The 25443-nt window shown below is 36.3% G+C and overlaps 1 protein-coding gene across 7 annotated transcripts; it reads right to left on the bottom strand.

Moving 5' to 3' along the window:
* Positions 1 to 311: 311 nt before the first annotated feature.
* Positions 312 to 25443, bottom strand: CCP110 (centriolar coiled-coil protein 110). Of its 7 annotated transcripts, none has more exons than XM_057695141.1 (16): positions 25273 to 25443; positions 23548 to 23691; positions 21070 to 21225; positions 17889 to 18017; positions 13653 to 15291; positions 11568 to 11698; positions 10899 to 11076; positions 10249 to 10388; positions 9882 to 9998; positions 9432 to 9533; positions 9128 to 9244; positions 6459 to 6532; positions 5845 to 5907; positions 5127 to 5186; positions 4578 to 4663; positions 312 to 2208 (listed from the first exon to the last, which is right to left on the bottom strand). In XM_057695141.1, exons 3-16 carry the CDS (start codon positions 21208 to 21210, stop codon positions 2156 to 2158), a joined length of 3030 nt encoding a protein of 1009 aa, XP_057551124.1. In that variant the 5' UTR covers positions 21211 to 21225; positions 23548 to 23691; positions 25273 to 25443; the 3' UTR covers positions 312 to 2155. The 7 variants fall into 7 exon arrangements, with proteins under 7 accessions (XP_057551124.1, XP_057551128.1, XP_057551126.1 ...); XM_057695145.1 differs by having other exon boundaries at positions 11568 to 11695; XM_057695143.1 differs by having other exon boundaries at positions 23548 to 23675.

Here is a 25443-nt window from a genome sequence, read left to right as displayed (position 1 = left end):
TGTGTAGCCTGAGTCAGCATCTTGGTGTGAGCTCCTCTCCCATTCGCTCCTTAGCAGCCTCCAGCTAAGACCTTTCCAGCTCCAGTGAACTTCTGCCCTCTGAAAAGTCCACCTCATGCAAGGTCAAATGCTGGGCGAAGCCCTGTTACAGGTTACATATTAAATACTACCTTTCATGGGTCTTCTAATTGTAAAAAATGATCATATTACAGTAGTAATGTCTTGGGCACATACTTTCAAAAGTCCTCTCTTTAGTAAATAAGAAAGATCAAACTGGATTTCTTTTATGATGAAAAGTTTATTTTGCCTTTTGCCTAGAAGCAAAACTAGTGAAAATTAAAATTAAAGTATAAAAATAAATATAATTTACATTAATGGACATTCCACTCAAAGTAAAAATAACAAAAATAATATATATAAATAAAAATCCATTAAAAGCACAAAACGTCTGGCACTTTTATGAGAAAAAGCTGTGAACATTAAAAAATCTGTCAAACACAAGCGTATATCCTTAAAAAAACACACGTTTTGCATCCTTAATCTAAAACTAGTTTTAACTTTCTCTGAAACATACTACTTGTTGCAGCCAATCTGCATTACTGTACACAAAACTTTTAGCATCTATCTTTCATACTGGAAAGACCCACAATGATATGAGTAAGCTGTATCCTGAGTTTTCAGAATGATAAAGCACAACTTATCATATTAAGAGAATTTTGATACACTTTGCCCACAAATATAAATTGGTAACTCAGACATTTTTTATTGTGTTCTATTTCTAATTTCCTGTTTCACTCATTAAATAAATGACACATCTCAATAAAGAAAATCAGGTTTGCACCCAGAGTAGATGACTATTTTCTATCTACAGCTAGATGTAAAAGTTAAATTTTAAGTGGAACAGAAAATCGAAAAGTCTTTACTTTGACATTCTTAACAGAATATTAGGCATATATACCGTCTGCATTTTCAAAATACCAGTATCTTTTTAAAATTCAAGTTAGAAAGATTAAATGTACACATAAATGTTCCCAATTGTATGTGAGAAGCACAAAGCCCTTTTGGAAATGGCGTGACCAATTAACAGTGACATTCTTTTTCACAAAACCATGTTCCCTTGGTAACATTTTTTGGTTTATATTTTAAATGAATATGTAAGTGATGAAAAACCTTAAACATTAGTACCTCTTATGTAATGCAGACTTTCAACTACACAGTATTATTATCCCATTTGAAAATCTGAATTTATCATATTATATAGCCCTTTATTCTCTCCTAAATCAAGCATGCTAAAAAAAAATCAGACTATGAAGAAATAAACACACTAATAGAAAATGTAACTGCATGCAACGTGTTATTCTATTTTACAGAAATAGATGCAATAATGCATTCATTCCTAAGCACTACCACATAGAAGACTGTGCTCTCTTCGCCAAATATGTTACCCTCCACAGAAGGATTTTACAATTTAGTAGCAATGTTTCTAATAGTACTCGGGTAACATACATTAAGCCTAACATTTCTGTAAGACAACTAGTTGTTGAGAGGAATGTGTACTTGCGACCAAAACGGTGATGCCCTGCTCCTTCTGGCAATCAGCAGGCAAGTGTTTTATCCTATGTCGTGATACCGTAAGTCAAGAACGTGAGCGATCAGAGTTTTTAAAGTTACAAAACCAGGGAAAAACATGCTTCTGCAATAACTTCCCCTCAAACAGAACAGTATCTAACTTATCAAATACAGCAGTGTGCAGAGATGAATGAAATTTATATATCAGAACTTATTTATAATTTATCACACCTTTTCAATATTTTATAGAAATAAACCCAAATGTCCTTTAAGTTTACAAAAAAGTTCTCAGCAGACACCTGAGTAATAAAACATACTTATGTTTGTACAGGTTAAGGACAGAAATGAGTCAATTTCTAAACACTAATTTGTCTTCACCCAAAACTGATATTGAGAGGAAAGTTGACTGGGGTGGGGGGTGGGGGGGATGGAATTAGCCAGACTGACCAAAATACCCAGATGATTTCTCAGCCCTTTGACATCACTTTGCCTGTGTAAACGGAGTCCAGAGTTAAATAAAGCAGCAGGGAAAAGAATATGGATCCTAACCCTTCCCCCCTTTTTTATCCTAATGAATGTTGTCTTCTTAAATTGTCGCAACATTTGGCCGCTTTCTTTGGATTTTTCCTGCATATACTCCTAAAAATAAAGCAAAACTAATATTATTTCTCAATGTTAGTTTTTCTGTAATACCGTTTACTGCGTGCTCACTATGTACCAGGCACTGAGCCGAGCAAAACACATTATCACATTTAATCCTTACATAAAATAATCATGAGGTCAAAACTGTTACTGCTACTTTAAAGATAATAAAACTGAGACACAGGAGAGTAAGTCATTTGTATAAGCAACAGAGCTAGAAGCAGAAATTCTGAGAACCCAGCTCCACCTGATTCTTTGTTTTACTCAACCATTTTGCATTACTGCCTCCTACTCTGCTTTAATTAGTAGTTTCTGAATTTCACTATAAACTCAAGCACAAGATATCAAACGAATATATTTTAAAACGTATGAAACGAGAGATTGCAATTTAGTTTGTAAAAAGTATAAAATAACTTTAACTGCTTTGCAGCAAACTTTAACACCTTAGAATTCTACTTCAGTCTAAGAGTATGATACTCTAGCATCTCGTAACAAACATGAGTTTTCTATAAAATGCTTAATAAGAGGTTTGTTCTCCATGTAGATCAAATTAAAGCATAATTTCAAATGTGTTTGAAACATAATCCAGGCCGTTAAAAATTTAAGGAGGAAAGAATCATCTTTTCAAAAGCAACTATGGAACCCTGTATTGAGATTGATTTTAGTCAGTCATAACCCAAATTTTCAGTTTATGTAAAAGGATAAAATTCTTCAGTCTTTTTCAATTGTCTAAATATGCACTCAGGGATAAATAAATCTTAAAGGAAAAACAGGAACGAATTTTTATACTTGTTTAGATACACATTAATTTTTGTACTTGTTTACATACATATTAATTATGCTAACATGTTAATTCAAAGGTTAAGTACATTTTTATTAATAATTATATTGCAATGCAATTAAACCACAATAGCCCTAAATACAGTACTAAGTTGTACACACTAACTGCAATGACTTCCTATTCATCCTTTATACTGTTGCGTATTACTGAATAGAAACAATAGTTGCTATTTTACTTATAGATTCACAAGTGACAAATAGTGGAGATGAAATGCATGAGAAAAGAATATGGAGAGTAGTCATTGTGGCAATAGATATTAGGCAAAATAATACTAATTTCTCAATGATTTGCCAGCTAGCTAGGATTTATCACAATATATAACACTAATGTGGAAAAAAACTGAAAATGTTTTAAAATTCCACATAACTTCACAAGCAACAGATCTTGTATTTGTTCTGAGTTCTTTCCAGTTATCTTTCAAACCAGCTGATTCCATCTCTGGAATAAGCAGGATTTTCAACTCTGTAATCCTCTTTAGAACAACTCCATTGACTGTCACTCACAATTAATTCCAAAAGAGGAGCTTTTAACTCATCCTCTACATAGTCAGCATGATGACTTAAACTCGCTATATACATGCAGAAGGTGAGCAATCAGTTCAAAGCTGTGAATGATTGATCCTGTTCCCTCTTTGCACTTATGTGAATAACATGAAAACATTTACGTTGCTTATTCCCTCCTAATTTGGAGGAAATCACTTAGTAATAAAAGCTCTAAAATATGACTAATGGCATGTTAACGGGAAGATTAGAATTGATTAAGGATTTAATTGTCATTGCCTGGTGATTAGGTTTCCTTTATATGTTTAGAAAGCAGTCTAGTTAAAGCAAAGCATTTTGAAAGTATTTTTAATGGATCACAGTTTTTGGTTAGCTTATCATAGTGTCTTAACAAAGATATCTAAAAAATATTAAAACGGTAGCTTAAGGGTTTTGCATTAGCTCAACACTGAATTTGTCTTTTTGCCACCATAAATAGGATTTTAAAATACATTTTTTGGTATTTTAAATAATTCTCAAATAATGAACATAAAGAAAGACTTAGCTCAAGCTTCTTATTGAGCAAAAGATTAAGACTTTACCCCCTCCCACTTGGCATATTCACATATGACCTTGTAGTCAGAGAGAAATTCTTCCCCTTATGTGCAGATACAAATATTCCTAGGTAATACACTTCCCCAAAGCTGAAGAAACATACACAGATTTAGACATCAGATCATTCTATTCTACTCATTTATAAAAACTTTTCTGAATTAACCATGTATAATTCTAAAAAATTTTTCAGATTAAAAAATATATAGTGTCTCCACAGAATTTACAGAAATCAAGATTGGGACCACAGTTTTACGAAGTTCTCCTGACTGCCACAAAATACTAATACGAATGATCACCAGTAGGAATGAGTGTGAATATGCCAAAATTATGGTGGCAAGGAAAGACTACATCCCGCTGTGCGGCCTGCGCTATGGGGCAGCTTGGGCACGTCTTTCTATTGAACGGGTTTCAGGAATTGGTTTGCTACACACCTGAAACAGGCGCTCTGTTAGGCACTCTGCTCTGTGAAGACTTCTGTCTATTTTGCACAACCCCCTTCACTGATGTCTTAGGGGTTCTAATTGAATATAAAAAAATTAATAAGTCACTTGCATTAAGTTCTAATTGTTCAACATTCACAAAAGTCAACCATACTGCACCAATTGTTCAAAGTGCAAATAAGCGTGAAAAGAACTTAAGTCTCATGCATGCGCACAGTAAGGAGACTATAAGCACGGCTTATACTCTGTTGGAGAATCACTTGGTGATGCTGAACTTACTATGTGGATGTTTACGATATTTAATGACCAAATGATATGAAATGAAAACAACACACCAACATAAGATAATTAAAATATAATACACAACAGTACACCAAAGGGTTATCTTTGAACAAAATGTTAAGAGCTCTTCCTAATGCTACAAAAAGATCACATTTGAAAACAGTTCTCCTTTATATAAAGAGCACTGAATTATTTTTCCCTCTCAAAGTTAATCTTGATTTGAATATTTTTAAATCCCCATGTGTGTCGAACTCTTACCCTTGTCTACTCAGTAGCCTATGAACAGGCGCATTCTGTCCTTGATTTGGCTGAAGGACTCTGTCGACGAAGTAAATAAAAAATTAATTCAATAGGGTAAACTCAGTTTTTCCCCCATTTTCTTTCAACAGATGAAAGAAACAGTGAGGTAGAAGTCAACTATGCAGTGACTTGGCCTATACATTACCACAATGCAAAATAAATTGATTAAAGCATATTAATATGGTGCTCATTTGCTCACCAAGAGCACAAACCTTGGTTTTTTATCAGGAAAGAGATGCCTAACATAAGTATTAATCCTTGTGCTTTTAGATAATTTATTTACATGCAATTTTTCCTTTCAAACATCTGAGAAACAAAACATCACTCTTGTAAGAGCAGAAAACAGGTCAGAAACATTAAGCTAGCTTTCTAAAGTTTTTAAGTAAGTATCAAAGACCCCTTGGACTGCAGACTGCACTCGGGACACATGGGGTCAAGTCTGCATCAGAGACAGCACGTCCTGCGGGAAGCCCAAGGGGCATCGGGTTTGCCACAAGACCACGTACAGGACCAGGTGTACTCTGGATTCTGACTCTGTGACCCTCCAGCTCAACAGGGAGAGAGTTACTGATATAAAGCCAAACAAAGCCAACAAAAAGCAAGCTTGGGATTTAAGATTTTTTTTTCCTTAAAAGTTAAAAAATAGCCCTTACTGAGACTAAATGATTTTTCTCACCTTGTTTCGGAAGGATTTTGCTTAACCAGAAATTTCTTATTTGGCATCCCCATTTCTGCAGCTCTAACACAATATAAAAATAAGGACACACGAATAATGTATTTAGAAAGGGAGAAAACACACGATTACAAACATGATACAGGATGACAAAAACAAATCATCATGTTAAGGTTGGTGCACTACTGAGAGACTGTAATACGCATACTAAAGATACATTTCAAGAAAGAAGAGCTTTAATAGGAGAGTTTCAGAATATTATTTGCATTAAGCTTTTCCCGCTATGAAGTCATTAGGATATTTGAAAAAGAATATAATTAAAAGATATAAAATTAACATTGAATATAAGGATTAAGTATTTTTAAGATTATTTGATTAGCTATCAATTACACAAGTTGAATGTTGACAAATTTATTAGTTAATACATTTATCTAAAGAAAAATCAGATTTTACCACCTGATTTTAATAAAACTCTATATAAAGAGATTTCTATCACAGCTGCGGAAGGGTTAACAATTCTTTATTTGTAATTTGAACATACAAACCAGAATTTGCTTAAAATTAATTGGCTTGATAATAATTAAATTAGAATGTGATAAGACATGAAAAAAACTTACTTCATGTACTTCTTCCTATCAAGAGACTTCTGTGTTGCAGCTGAAAGAGCTACTCGTGGACTTTTCATTTTATCCTTTAAAACACAAAAGTAACGTGAAGCTCTAGTGGTACCAGTAATGCCAGTAAATTGTAGTTACAGGATGATCTCAAATTGCATGGAAAAGCTTCTCTTACTAGCATTTTCAACTTTAACTTAGTCTTTATAATTGAAGCAGCCTAATTTTTTTAAGTAAATAATTAAAATTATTTTTCTCAAAGAAATAGTACAAATTTGGCTTATTTTTCTTTTGCCAATCACTAAGATCACTGATTCAAACCACAGACCTCCAACACTCCAGATATACACTTGACCCTTGAAGAACACATATTTGAACTGCACGAGTGACTTATATGCAGATTTTTTTCAACAAATATATTGGTAAATTTTTTGGAGACTTGTGACAATTTTAAAAAATTTGCAGATGAACCTCATAACCTAGAAATATCAAAACAAGTTTAAGTACGTCACGAATGCATAAAATATACTAATCTATCCTTACATAAGCATAAGGTGAGGGATATTTAATATAAAATTAATGTGTTAGTTTCCTTACTGTTCTATGACTTTGCTTTCAAAGAGTTATATTACCACACAGTATGCCAGCTTCTCTCTTTCTCTCTCCCTGCCCCTCTCTTCTTTCTCTCAACTGTAGCCTATCATCACAGGTAAGTGGCTTTTTAAAAAAAAATGTAACACTGTTTCCAACACTGTATTATGAATATGACTGTGACACGGTATGCTATAATTACAGCGATTTACTCCTAGTGTACCGGCTAGGCTACCGTGAAGCAATCGTACTGATTACACTAGGTCCCCATAAATTAAACATTTGCTGCTTCCCACTATCAATGCATGAATCGTTACACCTGTAGATAAGTACGAATTTCTTTTTCACACCGTCTCTTCACTGTTGCTGCCTAGTGTTAGTAATACATATAACATCTACAGTGCTTTGTGTCATATACGACAACACTGATATAGGTACTGACAAACACGACTCGCCTTGTAAGCAGAGCATGAATTCATGGTATTGATACATACAGTGCAGCACTGTAAATGTATCTTCTCTTCTTTATGGTTTTCTTAATATTTTCTTTTCTCTAGCTTCCTTTTTGTAAGGATACAGTATATAACACGTGCAACATACAGAATATGTATCAATTGACTGTTCATGTTACTGGGAAGGCTTCTGGTCAACAGAAGGCTATTACTGGTTAAGTTGCTGGGGAGTCAAAAGTTATACTCATATTTCTGACTGTGGGCCACCCCAATCCCCCATGTTGTTCAAGGATCAACTGCATTTCAAATTACTTTGGAGCCTGTTTTCTAACTCTGATTTCCAAAAGCAGTAAAATGTACAGGGCAGTTTCAAGGAAATTCAATCAGGAGCCGTCGATAGTTTTTTTTTTTTTCTTTTTTCTTTTTTTTTTTTCTTTTTTTGGGGGTACACCAAGTTCAACGTCGATAGTTTTTTTATGAGTCATCCAAGCAACATTCAATGCTTAACTCAAAAATCTAATCACAAAATAGTATGCAATTCCTACCAATTTCTTTTAAATTTGTCTACAGATTTAAATATTACTAGTAATCCTGGGAACTACCTGTTTTAAGGTAGGAAAGATGCTAAAGTCAATAAAGAATGATATGCAGTATTAATTACTGCAAACCCAGAAGAACCTCATTGTGAAGTAATTATAGATAGATACATGATAGATAGATTGATTGATTGATTGATCTGCCCCTGGTTCCTATTAATATCTGGTCTTTGCCTCAGTTCCTGACACAAAGCTCCTAAAACCCCTGTAATCAAATCTGATAGGAGCATCTTTTGTTCTAATGTCTAATCTTTGACCCCGGTTCCTGACACAGAGCTCCTAAACCCCTTGAAGTTTCCTGGGTGATAGAAGCACCTTTTGTTGTTGTTGTTTTTTGAACCTGGGCCCCAGCAGTGAAAACACCGAGCCTTAACCACTGGACGGCCAGGGAATTCACAAAAGCATCTTTTTTTCTAAGATAACTTTTGGTGGGCTCTGAATGAGGACTAGTCACTAGAAAGACCAAGTCTGATTACAACCTTGGAACTTTCAACCTCACCCCCTATCCTCTGGGGAAGGACAGAGGCTAGAGACTGGGTCAATAATCAATCATGCCTATATGATGAAGCCTCCATGAAAACCCTAAAATACACATCCACATGCTGGGAAGGTGGCGCACACCCTCCGCAGGACAGAAGCTCCTGCTCTCAGGACCCTTCCACACCTCGCCCTGAGCATCTCTCCATTCTGGCTCTTCACCTGTATCCTTTGTTACATAATAAACCATTAAATATAAGCAAGTGTCTCCCTGAGTTTTGTAAACCATTCTAGAAAAAATTTAAAAACCCGAGAAGGGAGTCATGGGAGCCCCAATTTATAGCCAGTTGGTCAGAAGTACAACATGGAACTTGAGGATCTGACACTAACTCCAGGTAGATGGTCTCAGAACTGAACTGAATTGTAGGACACCCAGCTGGAGTCACAGATCTGGTGTGGGGGGAAAACCCACACATTTGGTATCAGAAGTATTCTGTGAGTGTAGAAGAACAGTTTTTTTTTTTCCACTCACTAATTTAAAAATCATGTAACATACCATTTGCCTGAGCATCTTCTCTTTGCGAACCTCTCGATCATGATGTAGGATAGACATTCTTTCAGCCGCATCCATTACAAAGAATATGTCATGAATACCATACAGGGCAGCTCGCAACTAAGTTCAAAAGAAGAAAATATGATACTCATTTAAAAAGATGAGATTAGAGGTCAGTAATATTATATACACGCTTATTTAGAGAAAAAGGTTAAAGTTTTCACTGAAACCTATTTTCAGTGGGTCAGTGAAGGGACAGAAATAAAACCTTCCCACTTCCTAAGAGCCTTGAGGACATGTGCATTACCTGGGCTGACACCCTCTCCTGAAGAGAAGCATCTTGTGCTGAAACAACCCCTCTCCTTAATGGTGCTTCCGACTGAAAACTTCTTATGAATTCCATAGTATCCTGAAAGAAGAAACGCTCCTTTGTTTTCCTAGAAAGATTTCATGATCACTGGAGTTTCCTTTTGTTCTTTTTCTCAGTCAAAACAAAATTAAGAACACAAATAAAACCATTACATCAGAAGTCAAGCAGCACTCACTTTAAAGTGAGACAAAAAATGCACAAACTACTTCATTTACATATTTTTAAAAATTATCTGAATGAGATGAATCAATTTCTAAAATAGCCTATATTATAGTAACTAAAAAATGTTTGATCTGCCTAAGTTCTGAACTAATTTGTCAACTCAGCTATCACAACACTGACAGAAACTGAGACAGAAATGTAATACAATATACCCAACCCTCTCACTTTTACAGTTTGTCGAAGCTGTTTCAGCTTATCTGTCTGCATGAGCCTACGAGTAAGAAATCCTTTCGCCACTGCAGTTGCTTTGTTAAATTTTGCTTGTACTCCTGGACTGAAAACCTAGAAGAAATAAGATAGATACAACATTTTAATAATCTGAGCATTATACTCAAGATTGTTTTTCTTAATCTATTACAATGAACTAAATTCTTCTATATGTGTTTACTCTGTGTAGTTTAATCTCTACTAAAAGCAAAGCTTTTGATGTATTACAAAATATTTACGGCTCATTTGTACAATCTAAGATAATGTAGTCTTTAAAAAGGATAGACAGACAGACATGCACGCATATATCATTAAGTTTGCCCACCTGAGAACATTTAGTTTTGGCCCTTCCAAAAGGCCTTGTTACTGAGAGTTTGGTCAGGCCACTAGTTGATGATCCCCAGAGGTAGAATGGTACTTCATTTGCAGAACCAAAGCTATGTTGTAGGGCAGAACTCGTGAAACCTTGAGAAATATATAGTATTATACTCCATGTCAAATAATTAGAATACACAGAACATCCAAATAAACATGACACTCATGAAGAATAACAACTCCTCTGAAACTGATCCACATGCAGACTTAAAATATTTATGGACTTTAAGCTCATGCACCAGATGGATGTTTTCAACACACAACATCTCAGGATAATTGAAGATGTGAAGATAAGCTCTTATTGGGACCTGGTAATCAGATGTAACTCGAGATCACTCAGGAGATAGCTGTGTTTTCACTTGAAGAGTATCACCTGCTGCACGAATGAACAAAGGCTGGGCTCTGAGTCAGGTTTTCCTGGCTAAGGTGGCTTTTCTCATGAACACCTGCTCCCCAGTCTCTGATCTGCTGCTATCATTTCATTTTTCACCAGTTACCAAGCAGCTGGCACATATGTGGAATGACTTACAGAAAGGAGGTACAATTTTAAAGTGAGCCAAATAAAACTTCAAATGGAAAAGGATTTTTTTGAATATTTACCAGAACTATTTGAATTTGAAGTATGGAGTGAGTCCACTTGAGACAGCATTGTTTCCAGCAAAGCAGAGTCACTTATCTTTCTCCACTCTAAGTCCACAATATTGCTAATGTCCAATTCGGAGACCTCCGCTGAAATCACCTGCTTCTCTTTTAACATTTTCTCCTGTTCTTCTATTTCCTGTAGATTAACAGTTTATTATAATATGGTAGCTCTTCTGTTTAATTACATCTCCAAATAGTATCACTTTAGGCTCAGCTAAACGTATGTATGATTATCAGCAAATTATTTATTTCAGGTTTTCTTCCCTCAAATAAAATTGACAATTTATTTAATTGATCTAAAAATGATAGTCTTAAAACTCAGGTGTCCTTCCTCATGATATATTCTTACAGAATGCATATTTCAGCATCTACTTAAAAAATAGCTTTTAAAAATATTTAAAATTTTAAATCAAGGATTCAATTAACTACTCTTGATAAGTTATGCACTTATTTTTAGGTAAGGGTCAAAATATTTTAACTCACATTTTGGCAATAAAAATTCTATCCATGTATCAAAATCAATGACCCCCCTTAGACTAAGATATACGGGAATAACAATTCCAAGTACCTCATACATGACCAAAATTCCACTCACCAGCCCTGCATCCCTACATTTTCATTCCTCACCTTTTGCAGTCTTTCCTGTTCCCTTTCCTGCTCAGCTATGAGTAGTGATAACTGCTGGGCATGCTGTTCCTCTAGTCTCTTCCGCATTTCTTCAAAAGCTAACATCTTGCTTTTTAATATCTCCTCATCTTCTGAAAAGAAACATATGTCCCCTCAAATTTAGAAAATTTAGTAATATCTGATGTTTTATACCATCAATTTAAATTATGCTTCTGACCAGAGAGTATTCCTGGATCTGACATAGTACAATCAAGATACAGCCAGGTCCTCACTTTGAACCACATTCTCTTCTGCCCTCCTCTCATTTCATGCTGCTAAAGGTCTGCATCTCATCACCCTCACCCACTCATTCAGCAGATTCCATCATGATTCTGAACTGATGGAGCCAAGACTATCTTCCACCCAACTCTGCTCACTCCAATCAACCTCAAGAAGTGGTTCTCAGGTGCATCTCACCCCCATTTACTCTCTTCACTCTTGTCCTTCTCCAGGGTCTCTGGATTGTAGCCTCTACTTTTGCTTTGTTTTACTTGTTTAAAATAAATGTTGCCCTGACAGGGTAAAGCTACTCAGCTTGAGGGTCCAAAAAAGACGGGATATTAAAATTTTAGATATTTTAATTACTTACTAAAAAATTTATTAAATCAATGACTATGCAACTTAGAAAGTGGTAAGACACTTTGAAATACTGAAATACCAGGTATTACACAGAGGTAGCAAATATATATTCAGGAATCCATTATAATTCAACCAAATTCAAAGAATCCTTCTTTCCAAATACAGTCAATGATTTTCCCTGAAGATAAGCACATGATATTTGTCCTACCTGCTGTGGTATTCTGATAATGTTTCTAAACACAACAATTTGCATGCGAAGTGTTATTCACTACAATCTGCAGTTGTTCACATGCAAATTTTTTTATAGGCAAGGAGGGCTGGAAAAGCAATAAAATTGTAACTTTCAGCAAGAAAGGAAAAAAGCCACTCAGCCACCAGTAGGAGTCCATTCAGCTCTACCCTAAAAGCTTTCTAAATGAGCACCTGTCCAGGGGCTCCCTCTCTGGGAGGTGTGCTGAGGCAGCCAGCCAGGCCCTGGGCAGCTCTCGGCAGGGCACTGCACTGCCTCCTTGCCCACTCAGAGAGCAACCCGGCTGCCTCCACAACGGCCTCCTCTCAGGCGCACTGGCCTTCCTCTGGTGAGAGCAACGCCAGAACTGTCACGTGATCAATTTGTGTACTTTTGGCTTCACCCAGACAGCTTCCAGCCTGTCATCTACTTGGAGAAGCCAAGCTGGCTCCTCGGGTACCAACTGTTTTTATTAGAGTTCTTATCAAGTCACACGGGTGTTACATGGCCATCCCAACCCAACCCTATTTTTCCTATAAACCTTATTTTTCGTGTGCAATTTTACAGAATGTGAAGTTTTTTTTCAGGAGGATATATATCACATTAGAGTTGAAATGTCTGTGTCTAAAAAAGTAAATTACTTGATTTATATGCCTTCCACATCAGTAGTGAAGAATTATGAACCAAGACAAGGAGTAACAAAGAAGACATGTTTTAACAAGTTGCCATTAATATAACACTAGATGCAACAGAAAGAAATTTGAAATAATTTTCATTAATGAAGACACCACTCTTGAGACACTGCTCACAGAGCCTTATTTGTGATATTTTCTCCAGTAATTTGATGTTAAAGTGTTTACTAAAGGGCCAATTACATTACAAATGAAAGGGAAAACTGATAAAAATATTAGAAACCACAGTCCAAAAGGAAGACAGCACAGCAATACACTGGATTACAACTATGAGTGATGTTTCATGCAACAACTTCTCCTCCAGTCATTAGCAATATTCTCTATAACACCAAGTGGATTGGGATAGATTCAGATTTAAATAAGAAAATCCTTTACGAAAGCCTATCAAATGGCAGTAAATTGTAGCTTCTTATGCTCTCTGATAAATGAAATTAAGTACCCTGATGAACAGATGAAGACATTATTATTCTGCAAACTGTCAATTAAAGGTATTAAATAAAGATGCCATCTGCTTGGCAGATGTTAAACACTTTGAAGGTTGCTTACCTTTGGAACTATTTTCTAACATTTTATTCTTGTTGATGTAGACACACCCCTTAGAGTATCTTTTTTCTGGTACATGTTGCCTTTCCTGTTCAGCTATTCCAGTTGCTATGACATAAGGGCAGTTTTCTTTTTGCAAGTTATCAATATCTAAATCAAGTCTCCGTTTAACTTTCTCAAAACTGTTATCCAAAAATTGTTCATTTCCACAGGGTGCTGTAGGGGTGTCCATCTGCTGTCTGGTATTGTGGTTTTGCATCAGTAAAGGAGATGGGTTTTTTACATCATAAGACTTATTCAGTCCCATTTGTGACCTGCAGTTTTTCTCTACCACACTGGCTGACTTGAGTCCACTCACAGTTCCAAAGTTCTGACTCCCTCTGCACTGACTGGTGGCACATGGCTCATGCAGTCTTTGCCCTGCAGTACATGTACCGTCCATTTTGTGTGGTCCTCTCCCATCAGATGTTAACTGACCTTCCAGGATAGCAAGCCCGTGAATAACTTTATTTTCTAATTGATTTCCTGAAGACTGACATACCTGATTCGATTTACCTAAAACCATTCCTTGTATGGCTTCAGATGTATTTTTACTGACATAAACCTTGCTTGAACAAACTTCCGCTAAATCAATTGGTAACTTTGGCACAGTTTCGGGTACATTTGTTTTTTCATAAGTTTCTAGAACAACTAAGTCTACTGCCTGTTCTTTTCCTTTAGGACTTAATTCACAAGCATTTACTGGGTTATTGATAAGTATGTGACATGCTGATGATGGCCTAGAACGCCTTCGATGCATTTTAGGACTCAGGCTTGGCTCGGGGCTAGGTAATTTGGCATATGAACCAGTGAGACTTTTGATAACATTAGTTTCAGTAACAAAAGTGCGACTGCCTTTAAAATCAGAATCAGGCTCCAGAACAGTGGAATGGCCAGTTCGTATAGGTATGTCCACTTTAGAAAAGCTACCTAAAACAGCCGTATTCACGCTGTTTGCCTGAGTGGAAGCACCTTGGAGAAGAACATTTGATTTATTCAGGCTTGGTTTGTCAGGAATAACTGAATCACAGTGTCTGCCTGTCACTGGGGCCTTCTCCTCTTCAGAGTCTGTCACTTTGGCAGCATCGTTTTCTCTGTCTGAATGACTCTCATTCGCACTCCTCCTTCTCAGGCTGCATCTAGACTGCTCTCTTTCTATATATTCCTTTGACTTTTTCATCAGGTTCTGAAGACTCATTATGTAGGGATCCGGAGCAACGTCCTCCAAAAGTGATGGATCTTGTTCTTCATTTGTTGGAAAGAGATCATCAGAAATAAGATTCTCTTGTGCAGCTGCAGAGGAGGTCTTTAGAGAAGCTTCGTTTTCTGCGTGGCTAATGTTTAAACTATCACATTGCTTCTGATAAGTGAACTCTTCCGAGTCCCTAGCTAAGTCTATCCCATTAGATTTAAATTGGTCCTCATTATTCAATGGCAAAATTCCAGTTATCTTTTCAAACTTTGCTGAAGTAGAGTGTTCAGTAGGGCTTGGCAGGATATTTGGAAGTGTAGCAGGAATGTTCAAGTTTCTGACTTCTGAATTAGAGTAAACTGTTTCAGTCTCCCACTGATCAAAATCACTGGCATTAGGTGCTTTTCTAACCTGAAAAAAGGAAATTTAAAAATTAATATTTTCAGGAATTCCCTGGTTGTCCAGTGGTTAGGACTCTGCACTTCCACTGCAGGGGGAACAGGTTCAATCCCTGCTTGGCAAACGAATCCCACGTGTCGTGTGGCTCGGCCAAAAAATAAACAAAAAAAAATTAAAAAAAAAAATTAATATCTCCTCACTACACAAAAAGCTTTTAATTTCATTGTTTTCTAAAGTGGAACTGAAACTGAAGACTCGGAGTTCTAATATTTGAAAACAAACAAAAACTCAGATGACCTTTTCTATGGTATTCTATATAATATGGAGCTCAAATTACTATAAAAAGCATCTACTGGTCATCCCAGCCTATTTATTGAAAGATTAAAAGGGAATTCCCTGGCAGCCCAGTGGTTAAGACTACATGCTTCTATTGCAGGGGGCACAGGTTCAATCCCTGGTCAGAGAACTAAGATCCGACACGCCACAGGTCGAGGCCAAAAAAAAAGATTAAAAGAAAAAAAGTAACATCTAATCTGACACAAACATGAACACATGTGCATGTGTATACACATCCATATATATTCATATACCCATGTGCAATTTAATCTTGGAATAGAAGCATTTTCCTCAACTTCCGTCTGATTGTATGTTAGCAACATCACCAACTGCTCCTCCTATGAGAACTACCATCTAAGGATAACAATGTATAAGATAAATGGCAAGTAATTAAATGTCTTACATAAATGATTCCTCTTTAACAAGGACTAACTTGCCCAGGATACTGATTAAGCAAAAATAATTCAGTACCAAGACTCCTACTAATTTCAACGAAAATCCTTCTATATGATGAGACAAATTTGTGGTTACATAGCTCAGCCACGTAACTTAATAGCTAAAAAATAAGAAAAACTTCAACTTAAACCCAACTCATTAAAGCAAGTTTCAATTTGATTAACTGATGATCATTTAAAACAGCAACATGTTAATGAGTTTTTGAGCACGCAAAATAAGTTAAAAATGTAATAAAGATGAGAACAGTTGTATACACAAAAGATCCAAGAGAAAAAAAATAAAATCACATTTTGTATCTAAATAATCTGACTTTGTAAAAGACCAAAAAGTGAACTAGGTTATACAAGCATATTAGAAACCTGGCAGAAATAATTATCATATTATATGAATACAGACTCTAGAATCCTGAATTTTAAAAGATTTTTATGTTGTTTTGTATGTGTTTTTTTTCATACATAATATGGCACTTCTATTTATCTTACAAATCCCAAGACAAACAATGGTTTCCAGGTGCTGTGCAATAAACAGTGCAACGAGATCTACGTAGTCACAACCTCACTATCGAAATAAAACAAAAGGGATACATACTCACGACACAGTCACAGGTTTAAGTAATATAAATTATTTCCTCAAAATAGCTAACCATTTCACATTTGTGATATTCATCAGCCATGTGTTTTGTACATCACTAAAATAAGCCTCTGGTTAGACAATTTAAATAACAACAACAACAACAAAAATCTATCATAGAATCATAGGTTTTACAGGTAAAACAGACCCTAGAAATTGATTTGCATTACATAAAATTTCTCTATCTGCATAATTAATTCACTACTCTATAGTTCAACACTGTGTATGTTCTATTAAGGAGAGAAAGTCTTTAAGCTCAACAATAAACTCATTAGTAGTATATTTGATATATTCCCTCAATTGACAAAGAATGATATGCCATTTTGTTCCAATAATACGAAATACCTAATAAATAAAAAAACTGCCCTTGTGTACAACTCACTATATTTTTTAAACTCAACACGAGCAGTAATTATACTTTACGAATTAAAATCTACTACCTGCAGAGCAATGAAGGTAGTAGTTGGTGGGAAATACCCTAAGGGACACTGTACATAAATCACCTGGTGTGAATTACACAAGCCACAAACGCCTGAGGTTATAAAAAAATTAAAAGATGTAACCAGCAAAACAGTGCTATATATGGCAGAAATTGTTTTATCTAATTCACTGTTTTTCTTTTTAGTATGAAAACAAATTGTTCATACAAATTTAAATTAAGTTAAATAAAAATAATTTCAAAAGGTATAGATGTGTTTAAATAGTTTCAATCTGTGTCTAAGATGCATCTAGACAATTCTATTATCTAATCTAAATTGCATTTGTGTACCTAAGAGCAGAATTTTCACCAAAAAAAACTGCGGACAGTTATTTACTTTAGCAGAGAATGAGAATAGGTCATTGAGTCAATAGTCTGATTAGTTCAGAGGTAAATTACAATGGCCAATTCTATCATTTTCTCACTGAGAATCCAATGTTTGTAGTCATAAGACACAGACAATAAGCAATTATATTTAGTGTATGCATTCATTGTCTAAGTACCCTCTGATTCAAGTACTAAGCATCACTAACAAGCAAGTGAATTTTGTTTGGAGTAACTAAAATGGAAAATCACAAATTACGAAGCTTCTCAAACATAACAGTATATTGGTAATTAACTACTAAGGCAAATTTATTTCTGAAAAATTATCATCAATGCTTACCTCATGATTTCTTAATTATAATTCAAAAGAGATTAAATTACACACCTGAACATTTTCAAGAATCTCCTGGACCCGTGTCAGTAAAGCTTTCTTCCTATTAACCTGCTTTCTTGCTTCTACATCAAGTGCTTTCTGCTTTTCTTGTTGCATTTCCCTTCTTTTCTCGATATTAAGCTGAAAAACATCAAAAATATGTAATTATTTCTCATAAATGTAAAAATATCATAAAATCAGGAAGTTTTGAGCCAGAATGATTAAAAATGTGTGCAACAGGTAAAACTATCTATAGTGAAAGAACTCTGAACAGTGGCTCGGGGTAATGACTGGGATGGAGCACATGAGATCCTTCTGTGGTGATGAAAATGTTCTGTGTGGGTGTGAGTTATAAATGGACACCATATATCAGAACTCATGGAACGTGGTGGCGTGGCATATGGGATCTTAGTTCCCTGACCAGGGATCGAACCCATGCCCCCTACATTGGGAGTGTGGAGTCTTAACCACTAGGCCATGAGGCAAGTCCCCAGAACTCATGGAACTTTAACATTTAAGATCTGTACATTTTACTATATTATTTTCAAAAATAATTTTTTTGTTGAAAAAAGTTGTAAAAAAAAACTGTTCACTTATCAAATGCTTTGAAATGAGAGATAAAATTAACCCTTTTGGCTTCTGTTGAGATTTTCATTTGGTGATGTCTTACTTCACTGGGTCAGTTAGATTCTTCAGTTTCTAATCTTCTAATCAGTATACATTTTACTTCTTTGCTACCTCAAGAAAATGTTCAAAGGTTTAATGGTAAAAGAAACAGATAATGTTTTATTTGCTTACAAAATCAGAACACATATTTGGTTCCACTTCATTGTAACCTCGAATAAAAATATGTGCCCAAAAAACTGAAGGCTTCTAAGCATTATATTTTTTTATAGTGGATTTAAATCTTTATTATTAAGTCCTGGGAGGTTTTGTCACTATGTTAAGGAATCAAGACATTTTAGATTTATGCAAATGGAAAACATGTCATAAAAAAATATTTCAAAGTTGCAATATTTGATTATCAAATACAACCTAAAAACATGGATTAAGGTCCATAAGCATTAGAATTTGCTTATAAATAAGTAACTGATGAAGTCATAGACCCTAAACAACAAGGCCCAGACATTTTGGCCTATATTAAACTAATCAAGCAATATGTCATCAAGTAGCTGATAAAAATGTTTTAAAATGTTTTCTTATTTGCATGGTACCAAAGAATCATTCCATAGTTTACTTGCTAATCAGAAAGAGAAAAGAAAATTTATACCTTTAGAGTCATATGGCAGTCATCACTGTAAAAGCAAGTTTTCAAACTAGACATAACTAACAGATGAACAACTACACACTATTCTGATTTAATTTAATACGAAGTACATGGCATCATCTTCTAGACTAATTTCCAGTTTATAGGAACTACAGGGACTAGATGGCAAGTCAAATGTCACCATGAGGAAACAATCAGACAAATCCAAAATATAAAGCATTCCATAAAATCTCTTTAAAAATTCACTGTCATAAAAACACAATTTTTTAAAGAAATTAAGGCACTGTTCTATATCAAAGAGATTAAAAAAACATAACAAGTGAATGCTATTTGAGAACTCTGGACACAGAAAAGAAAAAAAAAATTATAAAAGACATTTTGAGCACAAATAGAGAAATTTGAATATAAACAGAATATTAGATGTTATTAAAATTATTAATTTTCTTAAGGTGTGATATGATACTGGGGTTTTATGCAGGAGAGTAGCCTTATTTTTAGAATGCGTATACCAAAATACGTAGGGGAGAAGTGTCATATATCTGTAATTTTCCAATGGCTCAGCCATAAAACAAAAAAGTATGTACGGATACACACACATACATACATATAGAGTCACAAACACAATAAAGAGAATAAGGCAAAAATGTTAAAAACTGTTGAATCTAAATGGTAGATATATGCGTAGTCATTGTACTATCTTTTCAACTTTTCTGTATGGTTGAAAATTTCATTATAAAAAGTTGGCAGAAAACATTGACCTTTAAAATCCTGTTATATAAAAAATAATAAGGGAGCGGATATGGGGATACATGTATATATACAGCTGATTCACTTTGGTGTACCTCAAAAACTGGTACAAGAATGTAAAGCAATTATTTTCCAATAAAGAGCTTAAAAAAAAAAGAAATTTAAAACTCTCTTTCAATAATACTAGTTTTCTGACTTGAAATAAAGTCATATACCTTTATAAAATATTCAATCAGTGTCAAAGGGAAATACAATGAAAAGTGTATCTTCCCTCTCATCTGGTATTCCCTCACTCCACAGATAAAAAATATAATAGTCTTATTTAAAAACCCAGATAGTTAACATATATTGAGTACCTCCTACAATCTAGGTAGTGTTCTAAGCATTTTAAATGTTTTAGTTCGTTTAATCCTCAAAACAGCCCAATGAGGTAGGCACTATTCTTTTATCCTCATTTAACAAATGAAGGAAATGGACCTGCAAGTTCACATAGCAGGTAAGTGGCAGAGCAATAATCTGAATCCAGGCCAGAAGGATCCAGACCCAGGCTTTTAAACTACTACTCTATACTGCCTCTGAGAGCATACTGTGTTCAGTGAATTACGGTGGCTTCTGAAGATCCTTCTATGCCCACACATTAAGATCTACCGTACTCATTTTACTGGCATGTATGAGAGTCTATAAAATGGACCAGTTAGTTACACTAGTCCACTATTGATGGACATTTAGGTTGTTTATCACTCTTTTGCTCTTTTAAGCAATGCTTCTATAACCTTACACATATCTTTTTATGCACATGGATGAGTATAATTGTAAGATATTCCCCAAAATGGAACTGCAGAGTCAAAGGTTATATACAATTTTAAATTCTGATAAAACACCACCAAACTGCTCATCAAAAAATAAAATCAACCAACTATCTCAGCGAAAGTGCATTTTAAGTGCCTCTTCCCCACAACCTAAGGAGTACTAGGTCCTATCAAATCTTTGCCAACCTAACACATACAAAACAACCACCACAACAACAAACAAACAAAACACTAATCATTTGCATTTCTTTACTTATGAAAAGAGTTAGGCATCTTTTTGATATCTATAAGCATTTCCTTTGTTTTTCTGTGAGCTATCTTAGTGGTTCACTATGGACAAAAAAATTATTTAAAATCAAAGAACATCTACCAGTGGAGAAAGCACAGCCAATCCATGAAAGCGAATAAGTGAGATGCTGTCTGACTGGACAGGTAGAAAGCTCTCTGTGGACAGTGATGCTTCTTGAATTCTGGCAAGACTTTTCTCACAAAACTTCTCATACTCCTCCATCTTCCCACAATCACACTACAAAAGAGAAAAAAAGCTATTTATAATGTGCTGACAAAAATAGACCTTAATTTATTTGGCAAATCTGTAGGGCACTGAAATATTCCTAGAATTAGCCTTTCCAGAATTGTTTCACTGATCAGGAGCTAATTCTTGGGTATAGGAAAGCACCTCAAGATCCTGCCCAGGTAAGCCTTGCTTCATATACTAAATATTTCTGAAGATTTGTACATAATCAATCTTTAAATGTGATTAGTTTAGAGAAGTACTAAGAACTCAGCAATGAAACCTTCTGAAAGGAAACAAATTTCTATACAACCTAACTAACTTCAGCTTGTAAAACAGAATATTATCTTTTCTTCAGCAGGACTTATCTACACATCACAAGAAAAACTAAATAATACAAAGGTAAGAATGCTATTGTAGCCAAAAAAAAAAAAGAAAAGAAAGAAAGAAAAGACAAAAGGGCTAGTTAAATAAAAAAGCATATTTACTTTCAAAAGTTCTTTTCTATCATGGAGTCCAAAGTGTATCACTTGCATTTCTTAAGAATATAATTTGACTCCATGACAACTAACCAAATCAGCCAGAAATGGAAAACAGACTCTACTGGCTCTCATATTACTTCCACTTTATTGTTAAAAAGTGGAACCATCACCAAACCACTTAAAACATTCAGCCCAACAATCAATTCACAATTTCTGGGAAACTGAGATGGTGGCTACGAAAATACAAGGTAACCAGCAAGGGTTAGCTACCGAACTCATTCACCTAGCAAGTGTTATATTTGACTGACTGTTTCCATAGCATTATGTCTGGCATTGTCTCCTTTAAATAAGCAAGAGAAAGAGAAAGAGAGATACCACTGGACTTATAACCAAAAAGGATATGCTCTGTGAAAACAGAAAAACTAATACAATAATGTTCCGTTAAGTGTTCATTTTAAAACAATTATTTAACCAAGGAAAAAAAAGAGCAGGAAGGTCAATTCAATTCACGATGTGGGATAGGCAAAGATGAAATAAGACACAATATGATACTGCCCTAAGCCTCAAGGTATTTAAAAATTTAGTGCACTATCGTATCAGGGACAAATAATAGCACAATTAGAAATGAAGGAAAATCATATTCAAAATCATGATTAGATTATGAAAAAAGATATATTGCTACTTTTGACTAACTGGTAGTCTTCTTTTTTTTTTAATACACTTATTTATTTATTCATTTATTTATTGGTTGTGCTGGGTCTTTATTGCTGTGCGCGGGCTTTCTCTAGTTGTGGCGAGTGGGGGGTACTCTTCATTGCAATGTGCAGGCTTATTGTGGTGGCTTCTCTTGTTGCAGAGCACAGGCTCTGGGTGCACGGGCTTCAGTAGTTGTGGCAGGTGGGCTCAACAACTGTGGATCACGGGCTTAGTTGCTCCACGGCATGTGGGATCTTCCCAGACCAGGGCTCGAACCCGTGTGCCCTGCATTGGCAGGCAGATTCTTAACCACTGGGCCACCACGGAAGCCCGGCAGTCTTATTAATAGGAAAACTTTTTCCTACCATCCCATCAATCCTAATTATTTCTATATTCATTTATGCAAATTGAGAATTTAATTTCAAAGAAATGGTTCGCTAAATTAAATGACACTATTTTGCAAACATATTCATAAAACAAGCAAAAGTAAAAAACAAAATGTAACACCTTACTGCATGATAACTATAGCAAGGCCTCATTTTTTAGTGTAGACTTCAACCCACGTGATGATATCTTAACAATCAAAACAGGCAGAAGCTAAGATATAAGACCTCATTCAAATGACCCCATTTCTAGTAAAATACTTCAAAAGATTTTTTAACACAATCCATGCATCCAGCATTACAAGAAACAAAAACAGATTACTCATACAGTTAATGTAATATACTTCCATTAGACACACAAGCAAAGCATGGAAGGTCTGGGAAATAATAAAGAAATAAAATATCTTTATGGCAAAAGTTTTATATTTCTTTCAACAACATCATATAAATATGCCTCACTGCTTCAGGAAGTTAAATTCACATCCCTTAAACTGTATATGCCTGTCATACATACTGCAGACATACATCAATATATTATTATTACAGCATAACTTACAGCCTATGCTAATGCATTAAACATCCAAATACAAGTCTAATAGGGGGACTACAGAAATTACCAAGTGACCCTGCAGCGTGACTGGATCATTCTTATCCTTTGGTCTCAGCCTGGATGTCCCCTCTTCAGAGGCCGTCCCTGATCATCCCATCTAAATTAACCCTGCGTCATTCACTATCACATTACCCTGCTGCTTCCCAATTTTCATAGCACTTACCACTATCTGAAATTATCGTTTATTTCCTTGGTTTTTGTGCGTCTTCCGCCACAAAAATGTGAGCTCCATAAGCACAAGTACCTTCTCAGTCTTGCTCACCACAGAATCCCCATTACATAAGACAGCGTCTGCACAGAGTAGGCACTTCATAAAAATATTGAAAAAATAAATCAGGACAATTAGCTCAAACAATAATGTAAACATGAAAAAAGAAGACAGTGGACTACATAGCAAAGAAGCTAGCAAGGAAGAATGAAATTTAGAGAATGCTTGTTTCATGGATGACCCTATTCTCAGAGAAACTGGTACCTCTAAACTGCACAGGCAACCATTTAAAAAGCGAGCATCCGTATCCTATATGAGTAAGCCAGCAGGCACTTCAGTTCTCAAGCCACAATTATCTCTGTCAGCAGGGTTTCATTTTAAGGGAGCGTTGACTACAAGACCACTCCAACCACAAATCTACTGCCCCATACTTTACCATCAGGCATTACTGGTTCACTCAAATTAATAATTTGTTGGCTGCATCAAGTTCAGACACGCTGTCTTCTCCACTTAGACAACGCTCCTTCTGCAAATGAGCCTCCTACCTACTCTCATCAGTGCTCTATCAGAAATGTCACTGAAGGGAATGGTAAAAGTAACAGAACACATCGTGCCTTGTTTTCAGACCCTAGCTGGTTGTTTACCCACCAGTCTTCCCAAAAACAAACTCCTCATAGAGGCTTCCCCAAAGGGAACGGTTCTTATTCAGGCACACACTAGCTGTATGTTCTTGGCAATTCACTTACCATCTCTGGGCCTCAGTTTCCTCATTTGTAAAATAGGGATATGTGTCTCAAAGAGATTCTGTGAGGATTCATTAGTATACTGCAGGATGTGCAGAAAGCATTAATAGGTGGGAGCGACTTTTATTACGAAGAGGATAATGATGACTGATTTTTTTCACTAGCTTATAAACTCTTGGACGGCAGCAACAGTACTTGGTTCCTGGTAAGATTCAAATTTAACTTAAAAACGTGGAAAGGGGGACAACAGCTTCTTCATTTTATTGAGTCCAGATCCCTCCCCATTAAATCAATCTCTAGGCGCCTGCCACTTGCCTAAACTGGGGGTAGGGAACTGGGATTATAACCAAACAGAAGCAAAGGGTGGGAACCACCCAGTAGCATCAGGGACAATGAAGAGAATTTTCTTTTTCATCCTCCTGCTTACGCCCCCAGAGAGTCGCAAAGGCAGAGTAAACAGCGCTCCTGGGGCCACTGCTTGGTGTAACTGCCTTTTAGAAATGGCCAGTGCACACCCTAGGGACGCTCCCCTCGCCAGAAAACAAACCAACAAACAAAAACGGCCCAAGCAGTTTTATCAACAGGAGATAGTTCCCCGGGTCGCGCCCGAGCTTATTTACCGGGGACCCTCTGCGCTCACCCCAGCGCCCCAAGCCCACCTCCCCCAGCTCCTCTGATAAGGCTCCATCCCGAGGACCCACCAGGCGGGCCAGCATCTGAGCATCACCTCCGCGCCCGGTGCCGCCGGCCCCCCGCCCCCGGGGCACCCGCCTCCGCCACAGCCGGAGCCTTTCCAGGGGCTGGAGGCCCAGGAGCCCTGCACCTGCGCTCGGGTTCTGTGCAGAGCCCGCCCTCGGGTCCTCAGCGCGCCAATTCCGCCCGCCCTGCGGCCTCGCAGCCGGGACCCGCTGAGTCAAGCCCCCTCTCGCGCACACACCTACTCTCCCACGGCCGCGGCAGCGTTCCTCCCCTCGCTCCGGGCCTCGGCAGGAAGCAAACTGCTCAACTGGTACTGACTGAGAGCAGCTCCGTCCACCGCCGCCGCCTCCTCCTCCTCCCCGCCATATTACGGGGCTTAGGCGGCAACTCGGGATCCTGGCAACCGCCG

This window comes from Hippopotamus amphibius, chromosome 9 (genome assembly GCF_030028045.1).
Source record: "Hippopotamus amphibius kiboko isolate mHipAmp2 chromosome 9, mHipAmp2.hap2, whole genome shotgun sequence".
Classification (NCBI taxonomy): domain Eukaryota; kingdom Metazoa; phylum Chordata; class Mammalia; order Artiodactyla; family Hippopotamidae; genus Hippopotamus; species Hippopotamus amphibius.
The sequence above is the reverse complement of the archived record's forward strand: the minus strand, read 5'-3'. Positions and strand labels throughout refer to the sequence as shown.